General features: G+C 41.6%; 1 protein-coding gene across 1 annotated transcript in view; it reads right to left on the bottom strand.

Annotated features, from left to right (window-relative positions):
* LOC306705230 (roundabout homolog 2-like) overlaps positions 1-25538 on the bottom strand; it is a gene marked incomplete at its 3' end in the record, with an annotated part of 73805 nt that overhangs the window by 10361 nt on the left and 37906 nt on the right. Inside the window, exons 3-17 of the mRNA XM_079171935.1 lie at positions 21599-21756; positions 21321-21441; positions 21030-21168; positions 18180-18316; positions 16345-16356; positions 15707-15831; positions 14197-14368; positions 10307-10512; positions 8704-8785; positions 8407-8572; positions 7727-7893; positions 7516-7637; positions 5783-6014; positions 1240-1364; positions 965-1136 (exon numbers count right to left, since the gene is read on the bottom strand). Coding sequence (XP_079028061.1) covers positions 965-1136; positions 1240-1364; positions 5783-6014; positions 7516-7637; positions 7727-7893; positions 8407-8572; positions 8704-8785; positions 10307-10512; positions 14197-14368; positions 15707-15831; positions 16345-16356; positions 18180-18316; positions 21030-21168; positions 21321-21441; positions 21599-21756 — 2136 coding nt within the window. The remainder of the gene's footprint in view (positions 1-964; positions 1137-1239; positions 1365-5782; positions 6015-7515; positions 7638-7726; positions 7894-8406; positions 8573-8703; positions 8786-10306; positions 10513-14196; positions 14369-15706; positions 15832-16344; positions 16357-18179; positions 18317-21029; positions 21169-21320; positions 21442-21598; positions 21757-25538) is intronic.

Raw genomic sequence — 25538 nt, 5'->3', positions numbered from 1 at the left:
TTTGGGATAAAAAATGAAATCAATATCATTTCCACTGTGGTCCAAAAGAAGCCTTTTTTTTTGTTAGCTAAGTAGACAACAAATAAATAGATGTTTTGAATAAAAGCAAAAGATTCATTGTTGCTCACTTTAAAAAATAAAATAAAGACAGCGTATATCAAAGACACATGGACCACTGGAACAGCTAAAAGATGAGACCATGGATAAAAGGGGAAAAAAAGAAATACAGCACGCAGGGGGCAACTGTGGTAAAAGCACAAAAAAAAAAAAAACACAACAAAAAAAAAAAGGCATCAGTGCATCCAATATGTAGGCAGAGTAAATCAATTCAGCAGTGCACTTATCAACTTGAGCGGCAAGACACAAGATTGACGGAGCAGCTCTGACAGAGTTTGATTTTCTGTTGCAGCTACTGTGCTGTGAAATTAGATTCACAGTCTCCAGCAGGATCTCCCGCCACCCCCCCCCCCGCCCATCATTAAGCTTCAGTCCACACGCCTGTGTTTCCTTTTCTCTGTGCGTTAAGGGTGTTATTATATATCAGTCAAAAGTCACAGATGAAGAGCATCTGGCCTGGGCTCCGATATTGATTCTGGGCTTATATACTCTGGGCATCCTTTAGCTATTTGATATGATGTGATAGGCTGATAAGCTCCAACAAAAACACTGTTGACTTTGTTAGCGCCAGCTGGACACATATTGAAGAGTATTATTGATATGGCTAACAGTACTTGGCACAGTGTTACCAGACACTACGCTTATTAATGAACCGCAATTGATTTCTCGGTAGACGTCTGCGTTGTAAAGCGCAATCTTCTTTCTTCAAGTCGAATAAATTGATAAATCCTTTTTTCCAGACCCCCAGTCTGTGATGGAGACCGAGGTCCCCCATTATGAAGTCATTTCATTTGACCCCAGACTTGGTGTGTGTGTGTGTGTGTGTGTGTGTGTGGGAGTGGATTACCCAAGATGATGAGCTGGGGTTTGCTCTTGACCCCCACCCCTGCACTGGTGCCTGCAGCCACCTCCACATGGTACTGCACTCCGGTCTGCAGCCCCCCAACAACCACTGAACGGATGGTTGCATCCACAGACTTATTGACATGAAAGCGGGTTTCGTTGGCCAGACACCAGATCTGACAGAGACAGACACGCCAGACAGAGTTCATTGTAAAGGTACAGTACATCACTAAAATATTCAATTTGGTACAGCTTATCAGGTGCAGAGTTTGATCCCACCTTGTACTCCTGGATGATGCCGTTCTGTTGGTCGGAGGGAGGAGGGTCCCATGACACGCTGATGGACGTGCTGTTATGGCTGCCTACTGTCAACACTGTCACTTGCTGCGGAGGCGCACCAGGTGCTGATGGGTCAAGGGGGGGTCAAAATATTAAATAAATAAAGGAAATACATAAAAGAGGGAAATTATTTAGCATATAGGTTTTCTTTTTCAGAAATGTGAATGTCTCCTGTTTTTTTTAATCATCTTAAAAGAAGGATTTGTCTCACCCACTACCTCAACTCATATACAGCAAGCCATACAACAAAGTATTTCCTAAACCAGTGTAGCAGATGGCTACCAGAGCACTTCATCTTAATTTCCTATCTTAATGACTGCACTGGAACCTAAAACAATGCACAGTTCTTCAATTACACCGAGTTTAAGATTCTATAATCCTACTGGCATCATAAATCATACACACCTAGTATTTGAGGTCCAAATTGCACTCGACTAATTGCACATACAACACATTTTTTTCAGCAAAAGAAAAATGGCTGAGCCCAGCAGCTAACATTATTCCCATAATGGACTAGAACCATAATGACCTCATGTAAATGCATTCAAAGTAGCTGTATTCAATTTTGCATATCTTGTCTTAATGAAAATGGTCAGTCTCCATGTCCACTAATGAGGACTCTGAGATGGCTTGTCAACAGAAATGTGGCGTTATGCCTCATGGTGCCAAATTCAAACTCTCTCTCTTTAATGGGTCATTTTTTTTTTTTCTCCAAATGTACCAAACTGGCCTGATAACCTGCATGCACAGATTGGCAATTTGATTTGAAGAGAATGCAGGCAGCAGGAGGCAAACACCATGTCTATGCGACTGAGCAAATCATCATCTCTCACTCAACGGACTACACAACCACTCTGAGTACATAGTTTCTTATGATCCCCATTAAAACTATCATTATGTTCTGACTGAGTGAGTGAAATAACGACTCTGAACCTAATTAAGGAACTGTTAAAAAAAAAACAGAATGCTATCTGCAGTGGGTTCATGTAAGTAAGGCGCAGAGTGCCACGGCAGAGCAGAAAAGCCAAAGCAGGTGGGCCATGGCGGGATTGTCTTGTTTGCCACCTGGCCAGAGAGCAACATGACTTCTCCAGATGGAATTAGTTCTGGAAATGGTTGGAGAAAAATGCAATGAACATGTGCACATTGCCTCAGTGAGAAAACAAGCAGCGATTGCATTGGTAGATCAGAGAAATAAAGCCAGGCCGTATTAGGAGTAATAAGAAAAAAAGTGTCTCTGCCAGTCTTCTGACATCCGGGAAGTTCTAAACATCTGGCTCAGTAAAGTCATATATTAAATGATGGCAAAACAATGGATGTGTTTTTAGTTGAAAAGATGAAACAAACCCTCCTGAATGCTTAAAAGAAAGGCTCTAAACAGATATGGCGTGTCGGCAAAAATATTTGACAGCTTGGCAGTACAAAAGATTTAAATCCGCCATATGAGAGGCACTTTATTTCTATTACATTCAACAAATTGACTCAACCCAGTTTGAGGATATCTATATTCAGCCATTTGGACTGTATTGACTTTATGAGGCAATTGCTGTTAAACCAACTCATGCGGATGTACTGACACACTATAGTGATGATTCTACTGTTCAGAAAGAAAACTGACTCATTTATTGACAGCCAAATGTAAAATCCGTATACTTGTAATATATATTTATGCTGCGATATCATCAGGCATGGGCAAAAATAATCTGTGCTTAAAACAAACAGGATGCAGGTGGACTGTAGTGGAAGTAAGTCAACCTTTACAAATTATTTGGATTGCCTTTACTAACATTCTGAAAAAACAAGACATTCTGTGGGACTCTCTGGCTCAACATTTCTTAGGCAATACGTCATCTTTGTAGGCCAAATTTCACAAAATCAAAACACAATCATAAATCTTATTGAGGGAAACGCAACAAAAACAAAATCATCCAATAGAGCACAAACTGCCACCAGTCTGGGAGCATTTTTGAATTTACAAAACTTCAGCCAGGAAGTTTATCATTTGTCATTTTGATTGGATTTTCCAAAATAATTGGATACAAAGCAGTCGGACTTTTGCTTTAGAGATATGCATTCAGTTTCACATAGTTGAAACTACAATCATGCTAAAGAGGAGATTTTTTAGAGGAGAACTTTTACTATACATATTTTGGTTAGCAAATGTGAGAGCACCATCAAGCAAGTAAGCTCCTGTTTTCCAAATATCACTTATGTGGTGCTGTTCCCGTTAACCGATGGATCTTGCCCAGTCCGTCAGAGGTTTACATTAGGAAAAGACAGGAAGCATTAAGTGTAGTTCTGCAATGTCCGTATGTACAAACACACTCTCCGAGGATGAATAATGGCTACAATACCAGTGATGACTCAGGATAACATTACAATAAATGGCCAGAACAGCAGAAAAAGTCAAAGAGTATGCTCTTAATAATGTGACCAATACTTATATTAATAAGACTGATGAACACAGTATCTAGAGAGTTATTTAAAGCAATTAATGATTCCAATGTGTTAGGGAACATTTCAGTTTTTACTCACAGCTACACAATTAAACAAAAGACACTTAAGCTGCTTAATGTCCTGCTATACGGGGCATATAGTGGTAAACATAACCTGCTATGCAAATGAGTGCATCAATTAAGCAAATTGATTCATGAATTAGCAAACATTTATATGTCAACATAACTGTCCCCAGATTACACGTGTGTAATGTAAAATAAACTCCATCTAGTATAGGACCAGGGAGTTCTACTCCACACAGGGTGGTGTTGTCTTTTCCCCTCACTGACCCTCTTGCCGTGGTCTCATAATGTCAGTACATCCTCATTTTAACAGTATCTGCCTCGGTCTTAAGCACACCATAGCATTCCCCTTTGATTTGCTATCGGCAATGGTGGAACCCCTGAAGATGCAATGGATGATAGTTATGACAGTGACGTCACAGAGCCAACTGACTAATTTCTCCCACCAACAACGTATCGAAGGGATGTTGAGTATCATTAATCTCAATGCACATGTTTTCCCCCTGTTTGCAGTGGGAGACATCAGCTTTTTTGACCTCCGAGACCCCTAAGACGCCCTCTGCTAGTATCTCACAAAGACAGTGGCACATTCCCAATCTGCCTTTGATGGATAGAGTGTTACGCTGACAATTCTGCAGAGCAGCACATTTCCGGTCTCGAGAGTACCAGCGGATCAAGCCAATTTTCTGTACCACGACGCCTTGCTTCCAGGATCCCAAGTAACAAGAGCATGTGCCCCAGTCCACAAAGACCTCTAGTGATCCTGTGTGGCCATTTTAATTGGGCTACAGTGAGGTGAAATTCCCTTTGCAGCCCCTGTTCACAGCCATACTCATCCTCCTGCGAGGAAGATGAATTAATGGCCTTATAATAACTTGCTCTCAGTTCAGTAGAAGCCATGTTCCATACAGTCCAGCTTGTGGGGCACATGAATGCAATAAACTTCACGAGCAGGTCCCCATGCCCAGCTCGCAGGCAGAACAAAGCGTTTATGAAGTACAGAAAGCATGTTCATTCTTGAAAAAGGTCGTTTTGGAATCCCAAGGGGGCAGCTTTTTCCTGAGTTTTCAACCTTATGACATGGTCCTCATCAGTGGATGGAGTTTGTTCTCTTGGTGCTATAATATCATCCGATAGCACCACTAGGACTTAGACAAAGCTATTGAGAGGACCCTTTTTCTCTCTTTATGTGAATGATGTCTCAGAAAATGAAAAGGGTAAGTCCAATTGAAATAAAAAGAATGCGTAGTGGATCATGTCATGTGTTTAGATTTGATTGAGGTCCCCTTGTCACACAGTGACGCCAGCTACGTCACTGTGTGACAAGGGATTAGGCTACAATTATGAATCAAATTATACTACAAGTTGTCCATTTTACAAATAAAGTACGCAACCAATGATTTTATGTTAAAGTCATTTGTGGAACAAACAGTTCGCCTGAGAAGAACCAGTAGAGGATCATTTGACCTGATGAGAACACCAAGAACTGTTATCGATATTGAAACTGTGTGTGTGCTTGGGTTGATAAAGGGGGGATCATGTCATGCAGCTCTAGTTGGTGTGTGACGGAGACGAGGCAGCAGGGGTCCACTGAGGAGCAGAGAGAGAGTTGAGCTTATGTCAAAGGAGACAGTCTGTGCCCTCCCCTTCTGCCCACCAACCCACAGAGGCTCAGGCTTGTCACAGACCCCCACTGCGCTGTCTGGTAGACCTGTTTTCACACACAGGGGACATACTGCTGCTGTAGTGTGCGTGTGTGGGCGGGTGTACTTGAAATGCCATTATCCATTACTATCTAGCCATGAAGCCATTACTAGCAGCAACTAAATATAAAAGTAGGTAGAACCATTTACACAAGAGCAACTGCTCACGCATAAGTAACTCAATCGTATATATTTCTTTGCAGCATAAAGTCAGCAGAGAAATTGATTTCTGTCAGAAATGTGAATTAATTTGACGCTTACCTTCTTCCATGGTGCGTGCTGTCATGGATTCACTGTCTGCACCCTGGAACTCATTGAAGTACGGCCGCACTTTAATCTCATAGACGATGCCTTTCTTCAAACCGGAGAGAGTTATGTCCCTCTCTGAGGCAACCTTCAAGTCCTGCATCTGCCATGGCCCTGGGGAGGGCAGCCCTGACGTCTGCCGGTACAGAACACGGTAGCCTTGGATAAACTGGGATGGATTCTCAACCTGAGAGGAGAGGAGAAGGAGAGAGAGCGGAATGAAGACATGCTGTACGGTAATGATGTGGGAGGTGGCGGACATCTGTGTGTAAACTGCTTTGGAGCTGTGGATCGGCATTCAGTTAGTATCCTCTGTCAGTAACAATGCCCGCTTAGTTAATCATACAGTTTAATTAGCAGCAGAGGAGCCAGAAACCACATGAAGAGAGTTGTAGTCTATTTGCCAAAGCTGAACAGTACCCCTGAGTCAGACCTTCAGCACAATTTGGACTCAAAATACCTTATCAAAACAGACTTTTTATTTCTCTTCTTCTTTTGCTGGTCCATTTCAGCAGAGAAGTAAAATATGTAACATACAACTCAGAGTAATGGCTTGTTAACAAGGGCAGAAGCAAGAAAAGGCTTTTACAAGTGATATAAAGCAGCTGTTTATCATCAGACCAGTCAAAACATATTAGGATGGATCTCTTTTCTACTCTCTTGTCTCTTTCTCTCTGTAGCCTCAGCAAGCATGTCATTGACACAACTATTTGGGAATCTAAAAGCCTTATAAACATAAGAAGTAGTGCCACTTGTGTGTTTGTCCATCTGTGTTACTGGAAAAAAAAAAATTGATTCGGTGAAGTCCATAAATCGAAATAAATGACTCTCCTCTGTGTTCACTTTCCTCTAGTCTTAGAAGATAGCCCCAGAATCAATCAAGATGTGGTCTAGAATAAGGGTTATGGGTACAACTAGTGACATTCAGTTGAGCATCTTTGTTTTGTCACCTGACATATAGTTGAGTTGCAGATTGTCCAATTAAAGTTCACTGAAATCTGAAATGGGAAAAGCACATTTGTGCAACTGTTCCCACAGGACATGCACAGGGCAACAACGACTTCAGAACATATCCAACAGTGCACAGAAACCACTTTAATAAAGACACTTTTACTTGACATTCGGTAACAAATTAGTGTGTTTCTCGAAAGTGGAGCCCGGTCGAAACAGCATCCGCGGACTTATTTCGTAAGGACCACAAAGGCAGGTTTTTCCTGTCACTGTGTCAGTCTGCAAGCAGCATACAAGGTTGCCGCGCGGACAAGCACGAAATAGCAGACTAGTGTAAGCCCATCCTAGGTGTGTCATTAACCTACAGCAGCAGTTACTAGGGACACCTTGCTAACAGACGGAAATAACATTTCCCAGATAAAGGGCCGACTTTAAACTGCCTCCAGAAGTGACACATGTAGCACCTAATGGTGATGTATTTGTCCTGAACAGAAACATTAGTCTTGATACCAGCATCACCTCAAACCATTTTAAATTGATGGAGCACCAGCTGCTCAGACTATGAATTTGTAGCCATCCCTCAAACAATTTACTCTGTGCCTGTGCAAACTAATCCAAACATAGTGACATGCCAAGTAAAATGTTCCCAAAAGCCTTGGCAAGATCTGTTTTGCTGCTCTGAAGGTAAAACTACCATAATTAAAAAAAAAAAAAAGAAAAGTTATACAAGTACTCACAGTCCATGTGACCTGCACTGAAGTGGAGCTAAGGACACCGGGGTTATGCATGCTAACGACCACGTCTCCCAACTCCTTCTGCACGCGACGATGGTCCACTCCCTGCGCTGTGGGACTTATGTCTGGGAGACAGAAAGAAATGCAGAATTGTAGAGTGGAATATCGAGGCCTATATATAAGAATTCATTGCAACACACTCTTATTTTTGTACCTTGAGTCCGCACTGGCTCAGACATGGGGCTGGGGTCCCCAAGCCCTTGAGCATTAACTGCCCTGATGATGAACAGGTAGACAGTATTGGGTCGTAGGTCCTTGACTGTGAACTCAGTGGTCTTCACATGGTCTGCCACTGTCTGCCAGCTGTTACTCACTGACTGACTGTAGAAAGAGCATGATTAAATTGAATTAATTAGGAAGAATCTTATCGTTATACTATAGAAGTAATCTAGGCAGCTTATTTGGGGCGACACTGGTAGGCCATGTTCCTAGAGACTGGAGGCAAAAATCACATGTCACACAGTGATGACATGCCATAATCACCCGTGAAATCTTTAGAAAAACGTCCTGTCATCTTCAAAAAGAGTAATCAGGGTGACAATCATGACACACGCTAAGCCTTTGAAGTCCTTTCTTTCAGTCAACTATTTGGTAAGGAGAGAACAAAAGCTATTTCTCACATGCCAATCATGTTCTGCTTGAACTTTATTTGCAGACTAATTAGCATTTAAATTCAAATACTTTTGTTTTTCTTTTAAAAAGAATCGCAAGCCATTCAGAACATTCTGCTTGAAACTGCCCTGGCTCGATTGAATGCCCACAGAAACACCCACAGCTGCCACACAAAGTTTGGGGTCACTAAATGTAGCTGGAGGCCATGGGTCACAGACATACCCGAAGGCCTCGATGACATAGGAGGACACCGGGGAGCCCGCCTCTGGCCCCGGTTCCCATGACAACGAGATACTGCTCTTGGTCACATCAGTGACCGCTGGCTTGGAGGGCGGCCCCGAGAGAGCCGTCGCGTTGTGAGGCATGAAGTCTAAGAGGTCAGTGGAGTCTGACAAAGATGGAAACGTAGAGAGAGACATAATGAATACCTGCAATAGCAACGAATATCAAGCAATGTCATGCTTGACATGCATACAACTGTGTTCATTTTTCATATGAATTATTTCTCCTGAAGCAGACCTCTGACATCCAAGTAGGCACTCCATGATGTTTCTCCACTGGAGCTGGTGGCAACACAGGTGTACAGCCCCAGATCAGACAGCTGAGGAAGACAGATTATTATATTATCATTAAGGCTAAAAAAACAAGCCACCATTTGCACCTGCATCATCACAACTATAACAGTTGTAACAGAAACCACATTCAAAAACGAAAACCAAAGAAAAAGGGGAAGCAACCTCTATGAACTTGACCCAGACAGATTTCCTCTGTAATACAGATAAAACGGTTCGACACATTATGTAGTTTTCAGGCTGCGCTCGGTTGCTGTGTTCAACTGAGTCCAATAGTCTTTGTAAGGCTGATGCCAGGTTTCTACAAGCTCTTACGTCACTCTGGGCTTTTGAAGGAGGTTCACAGCTCGTAGTACAGTAAAAATGCATTAACCTCCACTGGCCTGCATTTGGCTCGAGAAAAGCCGGAGAGTGGATGAGGAAACTTTAACAGCGGCCAATGAAAAAAAAAAAAAAAAGAGCCCAGTAAGAGCTTACATTCATTTTCTTAATTGATTCCCTCCAATAATAGTCACCCTCTATTCCCAGAACCATCAACATTATCATCATCAGTGCTGACACGGAGAATAAGAGATATGACAATCTATCCTCTATTGGCAGTGCCTTAGGTACCACTCACAACTATGCTATCTCTCAAGAGAGAGGCGAGGAGAGAGTGACACAGGAGGAGCACTTTGACACTGTGACAGGACACTGTATATTGCACTTCCTCCATTCTATTAGCCCTTTTAGACCACTCACTGGTCCCTGTCCTTGAGTCCTTGAGTCTAACTGCTGCCTCAGAGATTCGGACTAAATAGCAGCATTTAACAACTTGTAAAAATCAATACTCGCTATTCATCTTTTAAAAGCAACCAGACTGCGCTTGTCCATTTGAATTACATTCAGCTGACATCAGCTGGCAGATGAGGACATTTTTCTTTCGTCTTTCACATGCAATAGAAGAGCACACAAATAAAACTTATGTGTGTGTGTGTGTGTGTTTGAATTTATGTTTGTATGTGTATCTATGTATGTACAGTATAACTATTTCCCTCTTTTATAGCCGTTTCTATTGACAGTGCAGTGAAAGGTAGATCATCAAAAATAATGAAACACAATTAACCTAAACCCCATCCAATGGAAGTAGAGAAATGTACAACTTGCAGGTAGGTGATTGTGTGCACTGAGTGAATATTTGCCTGCACACATCTACAAAAGTTCAACTGATATGGCACAAAACGACTTAACTTCGGGGGGAATCATTTTCTCAAAGAGTAAATAATCAGGTACTGATAGAAACACTGCCGGTGAAACATGATGGCTTTGACCACTTCAGGTGCAGCTAAAAAGGAGGAAATAAAACCGTAAGCTTCAGTTGTGGCAACGTCACCGTGTTTCCAGTTCTCACCACCATTTTTGGTGGTTATCATATGCAACCATGGAATTATCCTGCAATTCTCTACAGTATATAAAAGTAGTAGGCCATTGTGTCATGTAAATGCTACATGTACGATGCCGCATGCTAAATCCTACGTACATCCATCTCTCTGTAATCCACTATAACCCACCCTGGTACTCTGGATCTGAAGGCTGCCATGCTCCAGCAGGGAAAATCGCGGATCCTTTCCGAGCAGATTGCCGCCATTCTTTCGCCAGGTGACCGTGGGCTCTGGGTCCCCTGATGCCTCACACATAAAGAGGGACACGCCTCCCAACGCCTGCGTTTGGTTGGATGGGCCTTGTCGGATGATGGGTGGAGGGCGGTCCTTCAGGGCTAAGGATAATAATCAAGGAACAGGCATTATTTTTTTTTCAAGGCACCGTAACACTGTAATTTTGATGTCACGGTCTTGGCATGTAGCAATGACTCTCTACTCTTACTCGTTAGATTTCGTCTGATTTGTGGGAAGAAAAAAAAAAGTGACCTTATCACAAGGTGTTAATTTGTGATTGCAGTAATTGCATTAGTGACTGCAGGCCCAAGATGTTAGGGTTCAATCTGATGGATTTGTTGTGAGAGGAAGTGACTGCTTTGCGAGCCTTTTTCTACAGCAAGGCAGTGTGCTCATGGCACTGCATCACACCTTTGAGCTTTAATTACCAGGTGAGGATTAACGATGCTTCACCCGTGGTGCTAATTACCATACCTTCTTTATAACACCTCTCAACACATTCATGCCCGTCCTCTCTCTTCCTACTCTCTGACTCATGGCTGCACCTCCACCCTTTCGGCATCTCCCCCCCTGCCACACACACACACACACACACACACAGAAAACTAAACTCTGCATTAACATGCAGAGCAGAACAACAATACATCTCTTTTAAAGCTTTTCAAAGCATGTTATATCATCCAGAAAACAGGCTCTGCACTCTGCAACAGTAATATCTGAAGTGTTGAAGCTCTCTAGGCCTTGTAACTACCCTCTGCTTCCAATTTCCTCACTGCTGCTCTCCACTGTTATCAGGTCTGTCTGCAGTTGTACAAGTGTTTACAGCAGCTTCCCCAAACCTAATCTTTCATCACACCTCCTTTCAGCACAATGAGGAACACGGCACCTCAAGCAACTGGGTGAAGGTACAGTAAGCAGCACCACATGTGATATGCCTATGGTTACTGTACAGAGGCTGAATTGTTTGCATTTATGCGGCAATATAAGCATTATCTACATAGTGTCGCTGAAAAGCGTTTATTAGGATTGTCACAGAAATAAAAGCTTCAATAGTGAGCCTTTCATGGGGAACTTCAGTTGAGCATTAGTTGTTATATTGGCTACAGAAGGACAGTCTAGCATTTCATTTTAATGAAAACATTATACTGCTGTATATCAAGCTACTATTACCCCCCCCCCCCAACAAGCGATTAGAGAGCCAACGACAACATCATATTGCTGTTCCTCATTTAGCTGTAGTCCTGTAAGAAATGCAATCATACAGTCCAGGCTTTAGTGACAAAGGTAATAATAAAATGTTGATTTCTGAGATTGTTAACCACAGCTGCAGAACTAAATTGTTTTACAGTAGGTTTGCAGATAAAGTGGCAGACTCAACAACTGGTTGTATGCCTGCTACTGAGTGAATCTTGGTTATTAAAAACATTGATAAGATGAGTGCATCTAATCCAAGCATCGATTTCTACAAATACCACGACACCATTGCTCAAGACTCGAGTTGAAAGGTGACTCCCGAGGTCCTTGTTTTGTACTTTTTGTTCAAGCATCACACAAATAGCCACGTAAGCCTCCAGGCATCCTCACTGTCCGTAGGAGTCAGTCAGACAGGTTGAAGCGATACCACACACAAACATCTTCTAATGTCAAGTATCCAACCCCTGTAGGCTGGAAATATGACTTTGAAAAGAGTGTTGCTCGCTCCGATGGTGAGGGTAGCGGCCGTGTTCAGCTTGGGTACCCAGTAGTTACATTAGACCCAGTCTGAAAAATGGCTAAATACAATGACTCTGTTTCAATCCGCACACACAACCTTTGGCTAGCAAACTAGCGTATGCAGTGGGGTTGTGCATTAGAGTGCACGGCTGCTGTTCTTACAGTGGTCAGGTGAAGTGCCCTGTACTCACCTATTCTGCACAAAAATCCCGAAAGCACGTATCATTCTCACAAGTCTGACTGGATATTTAATAAACCTGTCAGTCATATATCTGACTTAACGCCCAGGGTGGAGCACCTAGTCCATATATGGACCTACAGAAAATGTACAACCAGTTCAGGACCCTCTTGGACACTCTTAATTTTGAGTAATGCTAGAAACGTCACGTCAACTACACTTGGTGTCACGGCAACTCTCCGTGTACAGCCATCAATCAACCGCATTTTTCCCTTGCCTCATGCTCTAAACCAAACATTTTGATATTGATCCATCTCTTCTGAGTGACGGAACAGGAGTCATTTCCTCTGAAAAACCCTTCAACAGATGTCAATTTAATAATGTGTGGGAGAAAAAGCCAAGAAACAAATGGAGAGAAGGGCATAAACAGCTCCCAGCTGGCAGCGGCACAGCACTTAATGTTGACATTAAAGCTTTGTCAAAGGGAAAAAAAAAGTTAAAGTGTCTCTCCATCAAGGAGGCAGTTTTATTTTACACAGTTTTAGTCTTTTCAGACCATTCACATTTGCAAACAGTGAGGTGATAATGAAACAGATGATTGTGTGGGTGACTGGCTTTTAGAACATACTGTAAGATGCATCTTTTCTGATCTGAGAGTGGGCAGACAAGTGCTGTGTATTCCGGCTGTTTTATTAGGTCTGGATAATGTTGCAATTATATGTGTTTTTTGTTGTTGATAAAAGCCCAGTATGCATCAAAACGAAAATGCATCACATACAAAAGCAGAATAAAATTGACAATGCCATTAAATTGTAAAGTGTGTTGTTAGTACCCTACACCAACAACATTGCTGTGACTTCAGGACAGCAGGGTAAAATATATTTAATGGTTCCACAGCCGAAAAGTTTGAATAATGTCATGATAGGAACATGAAGAAGACAATGACTTTTGAGAGCATTTGTGATGTGTTTAAAATGTGTCCATAATTCTTAGAAATCATTATTGACCCTTAAATAGACAATGTCATAACAAATATGCACGTGCATGTTGGCAATGGAAGTAGTCTTTTTTCCCCAGCCATCGAGACGAGTTAGCAAGCTTTGAACCTTGAATTTGTCTGTCAACAGCATCAAAATGTCGTTGTTGCATGTTCAGTTGTCAGAATCGATATTCTAACAGCGGACTCAAGTTCTACAGAATTCAGTCAGGATTGCGACAGGTGTGTCAGTGTAACAAGTGACGCGTTAACTGTTGACTAATGTCGTGTTATGTGTCTTTAATTCATTGAGGCTTTTACAAGGACACCTACAAGTTCTGGTCATGTTTTCAACAGCTGCAGGCTAGGTTTCTCCACCAAATACATGCATTTATCTGGCCACTTAATATTGGCCCACTGGTTTATGTATTGGATCGACTCACTTATAGCACATGGATCCATAGAGTCAATTTGTTTAGGTTGCATTTGCGATCTTTAGTGATTAATGCCCTTGCATAGCTTGACAAGCACTCCGCTGTACTTCCATTGCCAAACAGCATGTGAACACTCATATGTCATCATTGTTTACAAACTGTGGTCTATATGAAGCAGTGGTGTTTCTGTCACCTACCAGCTATTAGGAGTAAGCCCTCCAGATTATACCATATAGGGAAAAGTAATGCTCCATTCTGGTGAAATTACCTATATATTGAGCATTGCAGTCATGCAATAGTTTTTTGTATTCACAATAACACGCATGTGCTTCTCTGATGCATAGAGTTGTTATCTTAACAAGGCGTAACAATAGAATGTTGGTTAAAAGACAATGAAAACAATTTGCTATTAGTGCATGTTGGTGCTGTTATATCAGATAATATAAGTAGCTCTCATAGTTACTATGTGTGTGTCCAGCCTTACCGTCTGCTACCTCAAGCTGGGCCTTGGCCAGGATGCTGCCTGCCACAGTGAGGGCCTGGCAGATATAATACCCTGCATCAGAGCGTTGCACAGAGGTAATGGTCAACTCTCCATTCACTGACACAGAAACACGGCTATCTCCCTGTTTTGGTTGGTTGGGGAACAGAAGATCCTACAGGGAGTGAAAGAGGGAAGCAGTGTAAATAAGACAGGATGACATACTTTCATGGTAGACCAAAGGTAAAAAAAAATCCCTTAAAAAGGAAGTTTTTTTCAGTCCTTTCTTAATGACAAGCATACAATCTATGTGAATGTAAAACATATTCTGTAAAAATTCATTAATAAGTAGCTCATGAAGTAGATATTGCTTGCCACGCAAAATTATACAGCTTGAAATAGATTATTAGGACTATTATTGCAAATATACTTCACATTATCAGTAGCTCTCCTGGCAAAACTCAAGAACTACAATTGCTTGCTTACTCTGGAGTATTTTAAATCATATCTTTCTAAGGGTCAATTTTGAGATGGCGCATATAAATATTTTCATTTTATGCAGATGATGCCTATGTATGGCACTGATCTTCCAGTCACTGATAGTGACTTAACTTTCCCAAATTAAGAGTTGGTTGTCTTAACATTTTTCCAACGGGGAAAGAGACACTTGATCAAGGGAAATTAAAAAAAATTACTTCTTTGTACGGACATTTCCACAATCTGAGCTTGTCACTAGAAAATACAAGCAGTGGATGTAAATTGACGGTGAGAATTTTCCCCAAGCAAATACATTACAATCTATTTAGTGGTTTCCGGCTGCAACGCTCTCACTCAATACTGGACAAATTTCAAAAAGTGTGATCCCCACTAGTCACTTAGATGGATAAAAATACCATATTTGGTCAACCAACTGACTTCAAAGCAGTCACTGCTGTATCAAGACATGTCTTCAGTTTGCTTCCATATTCCAACAGTTATGTACGATTCAGTTAGAAAAGTGGGTCAATGTCTCTTTCCTACTCGGTCTGAATGGCAGTTCACCCCTGAGAGTGATAATCCTGCTGTAATAACCTGCAGACATCGTCATAAAATTGAGGCATCAGCTTTGTTTCTGCACCCCGAGCAGACAAGCTGATGGGCAGGAAAGGACATTAGCCTGCTTTCATTATGTCTAATGACTCTGATGCTGCACATGACATTGTTTCTTGCTAAGTGAATTGGCCAGTCGAACTTGGGTAGATTGGTGATAAATGACCACTTTGTTATCTGTTTATGGAACAGACCTACGGTGTGCTGTCACCTGGTTTGATCCTTTTAGTTACACCCTTGGCCATTTTTTTACATTTTAGATACTTATCTATGGATGCTGCTACAGAATTTATAATTGTTTTAATCTAACTCTGTATAGCAAGGTGGGCCTATAAGAGATATCATTAATTCCCCATCATGCACACATATATACAGCTACGTTTAAAAAAACAACAACACATTCTGTCAAAATCAGTACTCTCACCTGGCTACCCTCTCGCTGCCAGAAGACAGTGGGCTGAGGTTTGCCTCTGGTCTCACAAGGAAAGGTAGCTGTTCGTCCTTGTGCCACAATCTGGTCACGGGGTCGCACCACAAACTGGGGCGCCTCTGAGGTTAAAGGTAAAATAAACCATAACACAATAGCAACAAATTTGCAAAGACTTTCAAAGTGCGTATGATAGAAGGACTTGTATTAAAGAAAAATCCTTGGACTGAAGGTCCAGCTACAATCTAAAAAGGTTCATGCAGTAGGTCTTTATTATTTCTTTAAGAACTATTTCTTGACTATGCCAATCATACAAGTCATTCATCCAGCTGCCAGAACATCCGAATGAATGATATCAACTAATTAGCAGGGTCCCAAAACGTCCTTTTCAATTCAAGTTTTTGAATTAGGGCATATGAATCGTACTGTATCAGGACCCCCTGGAAAAGTGAGGTGGTAAATCCAAACTGCCCGGAAAAGTCAAGGGTTGATAGCAACAATGTGGATATGCATGTCCAATATTAGTTTGATGAATGTTTGTGGAATGCTACATCAATCCATGCATACGTGTGTGATCAAAAACAGAAACAACGAAGAAGAGCAACGCATGCATAATGGGTCCAGCTCTTACTTACCAACAGGGCGAGCTGGTGACACAACAATGGTGTGAGTGACATTAACACACAACAGAGAGAGAAGGAAAGCAGAAGAGTAGAACAGAGGGACAGAAAAAAAAGAATGAAAATCAGAAATGAATGAGATGGAGTTTGGTTCTAACTTACACAGGCTCCGCCCTCTACTAAATTCCATGGGTAATACTCTCCTCCAATCACAAGCATGCATTTGGCCACTGACAGTTTGCAGAAGCATAGCCGGCCGATCTGGACGTGCCTACCTGAACACACGCCGACCAGACAGTACAAAAGGCAGCACACACAGCCGTCTGTCTGCCATCCTTTATCTCTTCAGCGAATGGAGATTTGCCCATTGACAGCTCATCTCCATGGATGGAATCAATGCTTCAAGAACCTCATCAGTACGTATTTGGGTGGGCACATCTTGATTGGCCTGCTAGGCTTATGCACATTTCCAGTGGGTGAATACATGCTTGTGATTGGAGGACTGTATTACCCATAGGGACCAGTAGAGGGCTTCACTTGTGCTTATAGAACTAGGGTTACAATATCGTAACCTTCATATCCATCCATGAAGATTGGGTGGGGAGGAGGGTGGAGCTCAGTCACCAAAAGCAGGTGATGGTATGGGTTTCAAGGAAATGGCACCTTGGCAATGATAGAGAGCAGGGTAACCAAAAAAACATGGGCGGAACATTTTATCTGCAACCCATGTCACCTGAAGAGCACATTCACACAGTTAACAGATCTTTTTGTATATCAAGTGTCGCATGTATGTGAAACAGACCTTTGACAAGGACAGGCTTAGAACAGATTCAATTTAGGTGACTGAATAGCAAAATATATTTTTTCATAAAATGAAAATCATTGCCATCTGGCTGACTGTCATGTTTTACTTGTGTTGCACCATCAGCCCAATATGAACTTTAATTAGTAAAAATAATCCAAAACATTTCCCAAACGAGTGCAAATATATGCACATGACCACTTAAGGTGAAACATTCAATTAAAGAACGTTTCATTGAATTACTTATCATTAATAATATCTTCTTTCTTGGGGTCTTTCTGAAAATATTCAGACCAGTATTTACTGCTTATTGCAGCTTTTGTATTCGTGGTCGGTGTTGTTTCCAACATCTTAACATTGGGTCGGGACATCTCTTTAGAGTATACAAGTCATGTCTGAGTTATGAGAACAACAATAATCCAATATAAAAAAAGCATAAAGTAATACAGAAGGAATGAAAAGTTAATGTTATGAGATCTGTAATGTACAGTGTGTATTATGATGTATGAAGTACTAATCCACGTGGTACCAGTATGTTATGGGTTGGTTACAAGTCAAGTGTTACTTCTATCTATCTCTCCTCTATCTTTAATTGTATCAACAATGTTTTCAGGATCGTATAGTGCTAATGGAAAGAGCAGAAAGCAGAGGCGGCCTGATTTGCCAAATGAAAATATAATATTTTTAATTGTTGCAATATCAACCTTTACTATAAAATAGCTTCCCCACACTGATATGATGCGAGTATGGCGTGAGTGGGCAGCATGGAGAATGGACCCCCCAGGAGAAGTTATAGCAGTTCACTTAAAGCTGGTTAGATTGTTCATATCTGGAGCCTGGCTGGAGATCTGGAGCAATCAACTACATCAGCCCTGCTATATGAAAGAAAAGCTGAGGCCAGGCCCAGCCTTTCAGCAGGGGGGCAATAACACTCGTAAAGTGGGCAATAAAGGACTGATTGTCCTGTGGCCTGCTTTGGGAGACACAAAAAAATATCAGGGATGGGTTATGAGCTTTGCTTCAAGTGAGTCCACAAGCAGTTACCCACCTCTGATAGTCAGGTAGGCAGAGGCCTCCAGTTTACCCACACGGTTCTCTGCGACACAGGTGAAGGTTCCCTGATCGCTGACTGATGCTTTCTTTATCCTCAGAAGGAAGTCCTCTTTCTCATATCTGATGTCATACCTGGAGACGGTGACATCAAGTCAAGTGAAGGGACCAACAGGTCAATTTCATAAAACAGGAATAGCAATAGCAATCATGCATATCAAAATGTTCACATGAATACAATAAACACAATCAACAGACACTAAAATGGAATCAAGAGGTTGCGTAAACTTGTGTGATGTTAGATGGAAGCTTATATTTAGGTTGAGTCATTTTTGATAGAATAAAGACTTTGTAAGACAATTAAAGACTCCCTGCTGCCCACACTCTGCCACTGAAGCAGTAAAAAGGGGAGCAATTATGCTGAGATGAAGGCATGGCAAAATGAAAGGTGCTTTCAGCTGGAACCCTGACTGTTCCACTATTTCAATATTTATAAAGACGAGCCACCCACTGCGGTGTGGGCTGTGCAGTATGCTATACTGTGTGTGTGTGTGTGTGTGTGGGAGTGCATCTGTGTGGGAGAGAGCAAGCAAAAGCGAGAGGGAGACAGAGACAGAAGGAGAGATAGACAAACAGTCTGGGAGTAAGGGAGTGGCACAGTCTGACAAACTGAATTTGATGAATGAGCCGAGCGGTAAGAAATGACTAATTCATAGATGTGTTCCATGCATCAGTGTGCATCCACCAGTGCAGCACACTGCAAGGCAGCAGTAGTGCAGTTAGAGTGGGAGAAACATCTCAGCTACCAGAGTTTAGATAAGCGCCTCAGAGGGGCTACAGACAGAGAGAGTAGAAGAGCAAGGAGTTTGGCTCTCCATCTCTGGGGGGCCTTTTGGCGTTAGAGATCCTGTGAAATTGTCTAGCCAGCCATACTGATTCAGAGATGGGAGACAAGTCAGGCAGAGAAATGGCACAAGGGGTGAGAAAAAGTCACATTTGAAATAGATGTTGTAAAGGGTGTGGGGCAGAATATCGATGGGAGGTTGTGGGGTCTGTCCAGAGTCTGCTGAGGACTCCATCCACAGCACATCTCTGACCCAGATACTGCCTTCCCAGGAGGCTGACGGGTTTACGAAAAGAATGAAAGCAGTGGAAGGAGGGAAGTGAGGCGAGGCAGGTACTGAAAGTAGGACATGTTTCTAAAGTCAAGGGGTGCTGAGGTAGAGGGCACAACACAGGTGGGCAGACAGACTGCCAGACAGAGAGACAGGCAGATGTTCTACCGCACAAGGTATCCCGACAGCAGTAATGGCTTGTAACAAGTGTCGTTAAACTTGTTGCAGAAGTAAATGTTCCTCTTTTCATAAGGGGGTGACCTTTTTTTTTTGTAGTCCTTAAAAATGTTGTTAAATCATCAATTTAACATCGTTGACTCACTAGGTTGAGCATTACAGGTTGTAGGTTCCATGTCTACTCATGTTTTATGTTTACTTGTATTTGATTTAATTGATGCTTGATAGCAATTCTAGTACTGATTTGATTCAATAACATATTAGTTCATATTACATTATTACATAGTTAATTATATATACAAAATTAGTTTTAGTTGAGACATTTTCCATCAATCAAAAGGAAGATAACAGCTAATGTATAAACCAGCCAAACAGATTACATATAAATGCACTGCAAAGGTATAGTGCCAATTATTGTACTTTGTCTGATTTAATATGCAATTATTAATGCATATTAATCAGGTTTCTCATAATTAGACAAGGTTTATCCAGGTTTACCCAGGTTATTGTAAACGTTACAGAATACACACTTTACATAAGATACCCAGTGAATTACATTTGTTTGTTTTTATGATTTCTGTTGATGTGTCTGAAATTGCCCTGGGAATAGCCACTTGTCTGTGTTTTATGATCCAATGTAAGTGTTTGTTACAGTTTGCTTTGTTATTTGTTACATCAATTGGATGCATTGCTCAAGTCAATTTGGTTGTGAAAACATTTAAAGTCCAGCTGAATCTCATTTTGTCGTCCCATTTTACAGCCTCAACTAATGCCAGCATGTTTTGAATGTCACGTTAATCGTTTCATATTATCAAAAGGAAAGAAAAAGGGTCTTAAACTTTTACTCAGACCTAGCAAAGGAATTAAAAGGTTTTGATGCGATGGCCAGATTGCATAATGAGACATAATGTAATTAAAAGTATAACGCGCTGAGCAGTAACTATTAAAACCCACATGACAGGCTGATAATGACTTAAAAAATAAGTGCTCTAATGGGATTGCAGGGCAATTAATATGTGCTTATGATGTGGGTACACAAGGGTGAACCAAACCACAGGAACACCTTTGAAAATGATGCAATCCATTACAACGGCATCACAAACTACCAAAGAAATGACCACAGAAAAGAATCAACACCTTTCTGACTGACTGGACATTACAGACTTCACAGAGGTACTATTTATTGTTGGATTGTTTTCTATTATACATATGCTCTCGTGTCAATTTCTGCATGTTTTATTGTGTCTCATGTCCACACACATAAAGTGCAGGGGTACTTGAAAGCGAGCATTAGGCGAAAGCAACCGACGCACATGCTTTCATCTGGTAGTTCAAACAGCAAATAATGAGATTGTCTGAGTCTAATCAATTATTTTTGCCACACTGATGAAAGTCTTCCATGTGTAACATGTTGAATCTTTTCTTTTTCTCAAGTGGGACTCATTAGCCGTGCTTCACGGTTATCTATCATGACTTTTATTTCGTGAATATATACGCACGGACATGCAACGCACCCACAGACATTTGCGCAACACACATTCGCACGCATCCCTCACCTGCCGCGGGGAATGTCCACGTCCTCCTTTTTCCAGCGCAGTGTAGGAGGCGGGTCACCATGAACCTGACACCTGAACTCTACAGTCTCGTCAACTAGCACCACCTGGTTCACAGGCCGTTGCACAAACACTGGTCTCTCTGGATGTGGGCAGTACACATAACATGGATGCTAAATATACCTTTGATAGAGTGGTAAATACTGTATATGCTGGTGTTCAGTAAATACCGTAGAGAAAGTCATGCTTTATTGCTTTTTGAGCCATGGAAAGAGTGTATATGAGTCTTCTTACCAAACACTGAGAGCTGAGCTTTTTCGCTCTCTCTCTCCCCCACCATGTTGGCCGCCACACACACATATATCCCCACATCACTCTTCTTGGTATTTGAGATGGTTAGCTTTCCTCCACGAACCTGATGAAAACAAAAGGCATGTAATTACAGTGAACCCGTTCAATGATAAGTGCTTTCCATGGTAACAGCTCCACGTAAATCTAAACAGGTGAATCATTGAGCATGTGAGTCAGAGTATAAGAGTCTTGTAAAAGACGCTCACTGATGAGTTACCCACCGTGATCCTGTCGTCTTTGAGGTCAAGGCGAGCTTTGTCCTTCCTCCAGAAGGTGGTGGGTTCAGGATGCCCACGTGGAGACTGGCACTCGAGGCTCGCAGTCTCCCCGACCGCCACCACCACATCCTGTGGGTTCTGCCTGAAGTCGTCCCGTAACACTACGGGACAAGAGGGAGCAGGAGCGGTTACTCCAACTGTAGCAATGGCTCATACAGTTTATTAGCTTGAAGTTCATTCAGATTCTATTATGTGAATCAGAAATTTGGCTCCAAGACTGTCTTGCGCTTCCCGACCTTTGCCACCTTTCTCTAATGTGAGAGTCAAAAAAGAATTCAATGGAGTAGACTGCCTCACAGGACCCTCAGCAATTTCTGTATTTAATAATACAGCTGTCCCCTTGAGGATATAAGCACAGGCTCTTCTTTGATCTCAGTTGCTAATGTAATAGAGTGAAAAGCCAGGTAGGATTAACAGAACAATACGGGAAAGATATCTAGCAGAAGAGCAAGACACATTAAAGGAGAGTACGACTTTAGAAGTAACCCAAAACGGGAGGTCTATAAGTCAACACTGAATTTCTACAGCCCTATAGCAGCTTCCTAACACAAATCTCCTTACAGCCCACGTGGGGAAGGATAGAACAACTGTTACTGATCATAAAACACAATTAATCACAAGTGCTTATTGCTGTTGTTTTTTGTAAACCCACAAGTGGTGACAGCAATGGACACGCTGGGGAAGGCAGGCAGGACATAATGTGTGTACGAGTACAATATCTGTGGTACGTTGAATAGCTTTGGTGGCCTGATGATTGTGCAAGAAGGAAAAGTCAGAGGGTCAAAAAAATAATTAACATCCATCCTCTGGGAACCTGGAATAGCTTCAGAGAATATTATGAATGCAATCAAATAATCAATACATTCTATGTATCAATGGCTGCACTTTGTGCTCTAAAAAAAAAATCCAATTTTCGTAGTTATTATTTGGACTTATAAAATATACGAGTTTGGCTGAGACATTTTTTTCTTTCTGAAACCTTGAATGAAATACTTTGGAGATGGGTCTGTCACTGTAGCAGACACAAGGTCAGACCTTGGTTATTTGTGAGGAGGCTGTACCACCTCATGTACAAATTGGAAGCACCAGTGACCGGGGATATTGACTGAAGCAATTGAATGTCTCATTTAGGTCCAGGGGTAAATGGTTTCAAAATATCTCACCAACAGCAGCAATTGTTACTGTTTCTTTTGAAAACATGTACTCAAAGTCCACCATACTTTTCTGTAGAGGAATCAATATCGTAGCTAGAAGAGGGGCAGCAATCCTATAATACTAAAAAAAAGCCTGAATTTATGACAGCTACTTTAAATACAGTTGGTGAAGTATGCCAAAATAGCTTTTTTTCATATCTTGAAGGTACACACCTTTAGCTCATTAGAATTCCATTTATGAGCATTTTCTTTCTGCATTGTTCCACTGTTGGACAACCGTTTCAATTTATCAATGTCAGGGATGTCTGTACTTGAGTTTGAGTGTTCAAAGGAGCGAGAACATCAAGAATTGTCAAGCAATGCCACACTCGTGCATATGAGCTATCTGCTGCTAAGTTAAAAGGTTACAGCTTCAATATTCCCTAATTCTGTCACAACTGTTATCCCAAATATCAATTCAAAAGCTTCTGCTTTAAGTAGCTACAGGAGTGAGTGTACTGTAAGCCATCACTGGAATTAGGTTTAAAAATAGAGATTGCGATTTGGATCCTGCAATGAGTTGTGCCGCTTTGCATTAATACCTTATGACATGTTGTTTTTGTGAAAAGCCTTACTGTTGGCCAATGTTGAATAAAAAAGTGCCGTGTGTGACAACAGTTAAAATACACTGTGAACAATAAAAGAACGTGGTTGTAAAGAATAAAAAGATTTTGTGTCAAAGAAAATCTTGTGAATAAACATTAGCTTCTAAGTGTCATTTTGGATTTTAGATATAAGGAGTGACTAATAAAAAAACCTAATTATAATTCACACTAGCTGGATAACAGTTGATATTTAGGCAATTTTACAGTTTTGATGATCTCATTTATGGACACCAGCTATTAACATGGTAGTATAAGCCAGTGTCTCGACTGTTTTTCCCCAAAATGTCTAATGTAAATCATAAAAAACATGGTGCATGACTAAAACAAAATGATAGTTTGCATAACTCAACGCAGCACAGAATGGAAACACTGGCTTGGTGTTCAGTTTCCTCATTACAGCCATAAGCTGTTCTGCTGATATACTGTAGCATGGATTCCAAGTCCCAGAGGACACCTCTAGTGGAAAAGAAAATCAGGAAGGAGCCAAAGGCCCTTCGGCCCAGCTGTCAATCACGTCCAGTCTGTGCGGGAGTAAATGAGGCTCAGTTGCAGACACTACCTTGGCACAGACATATGCACGATACGCTTAGTGACCCACTCCATGCAGAAAACATTCATCCAGTCACACAACTACCGTCCTGTTCCTGTGTTGTCACATTAAAGCTGTTTCTGTAGCAAAGCTTGTCTCAAGAGACTGTGGAACCCAGACACACAGAGGGGAAAAATTGGATGATTCAAGACAAGTGGAAGCCCAATTATACAAAAGTAAGGCAGAGGATGCACATTCTCTGTCATATTAAATTGTGCAGATAGTTTAAATGAACAATAGAGTGTGTGTACAGTAAGTGTGACATATATCTAAAAACACTACGCTAACAAAAGAGACAAATACTAGTATGTTATCTGAGGAGGTACTAGTGTTTAATGGGACAGTCATTTCAATTGTATCTCATTTAAAAATCCCCAAATTCTTTATTTCTCCTGTACGTTTCACTTATTGTTTCAATTTCAGGGATATTTCCAATTTCACCCCAAGATTACTAAAATAGGGTTTTCATTTGTTTTATGATTGATGGTGTACATAATAAATCATGTCTAAATAAATTGGAAGTGACAAACTAATTATATACAATCTCTTGGTAATAGCTACAACCAATTTGAAAGGGTTGGGGGGGGGGGGGGGGGGGGGGGGGTCTTTGTCCGAATACATAAATACTGTCGGTGCTGTTGCTGTGATTTATTCAATCCCGACAGTAAGCATTACCCCACTGCAGTGGCAGCTATCCCTCACCCTGAACACTGCTGTGGGTGTCCCCTTTCCTTCCCCGTTCTCACTGAGAGGCCTCTGCAGGATTCTGTAGGTGGTGTTCGTCAAGGCATGTGAGACGTGCGGTGGGTGGGTGGGGGGGGGGGGGGGGGTGTTGTTCTAATCTACTGGTCTCAAACGTGGAGTCCCTGTGGAGGCAGCACCCATGTGCAGTCTGTCGTCGGGTGGTAATTATTTCAGATGGCGGGGACGCCACCGCTGCCTGATGTTGTCTGATTGAGTACTGCTCAATTATTCAAACAAGCCATTCAGCGGGCTCACTCACTCACCAGATTCATTTATCAAATCAGAAGGAGAATGATTTGTAAATGGGCTTCATTTCATGGCACAATGGGCGGTAAAATAATGTGACAAGGTGGAAGTATCTGAATACAAATAACAATACAGGGACTCATTATATGATTAATAAGAAACGGGGGGGGGGGGGGGGGGGGGGTTGTGTGGTTGTCATAAATTCATCTTAGCATCCTGATTTCTTGAGGCCCTCTTCAGCTAACACTCCATAACAGATTTTCATTGCACCATTTTTCACCATCAGGTTCATGAAGATCCCACTTGAGATCTTGATGAATGTTGATCAGAGCAAAAGCTCCCCACGTCATTCAAATGTAGAATATCAACTCCATTTGGGAACAAATACATGGATTTGGAGCAGCCTGATTATTCCTACACAGGGCGTGGAAACATTGCAGTACATTTATCAGACAACGCATTTATTGTATTGTCTGGTACACTATCCATTAAACTTGCACTCATTC

The sequence above is a fragment of the Pholis gunnellus genome (assembly GCF_910591455.1).
Source record: "Pholis gunnellus genome assembly, chromosome: 13".
Classification (NCBI taxonomy): domain Eukaryota; kingdom Metazoa; phylum Chordata; class Actinopteri; order Perciformes; family Pholidae; genus Pholis; species Pholis gunnellus.
The sequence above is the reverse complement of the archived record's forward strand: the minus strand, read 5'-3'. Positions and strand labels throughout refer to the sequence as shown.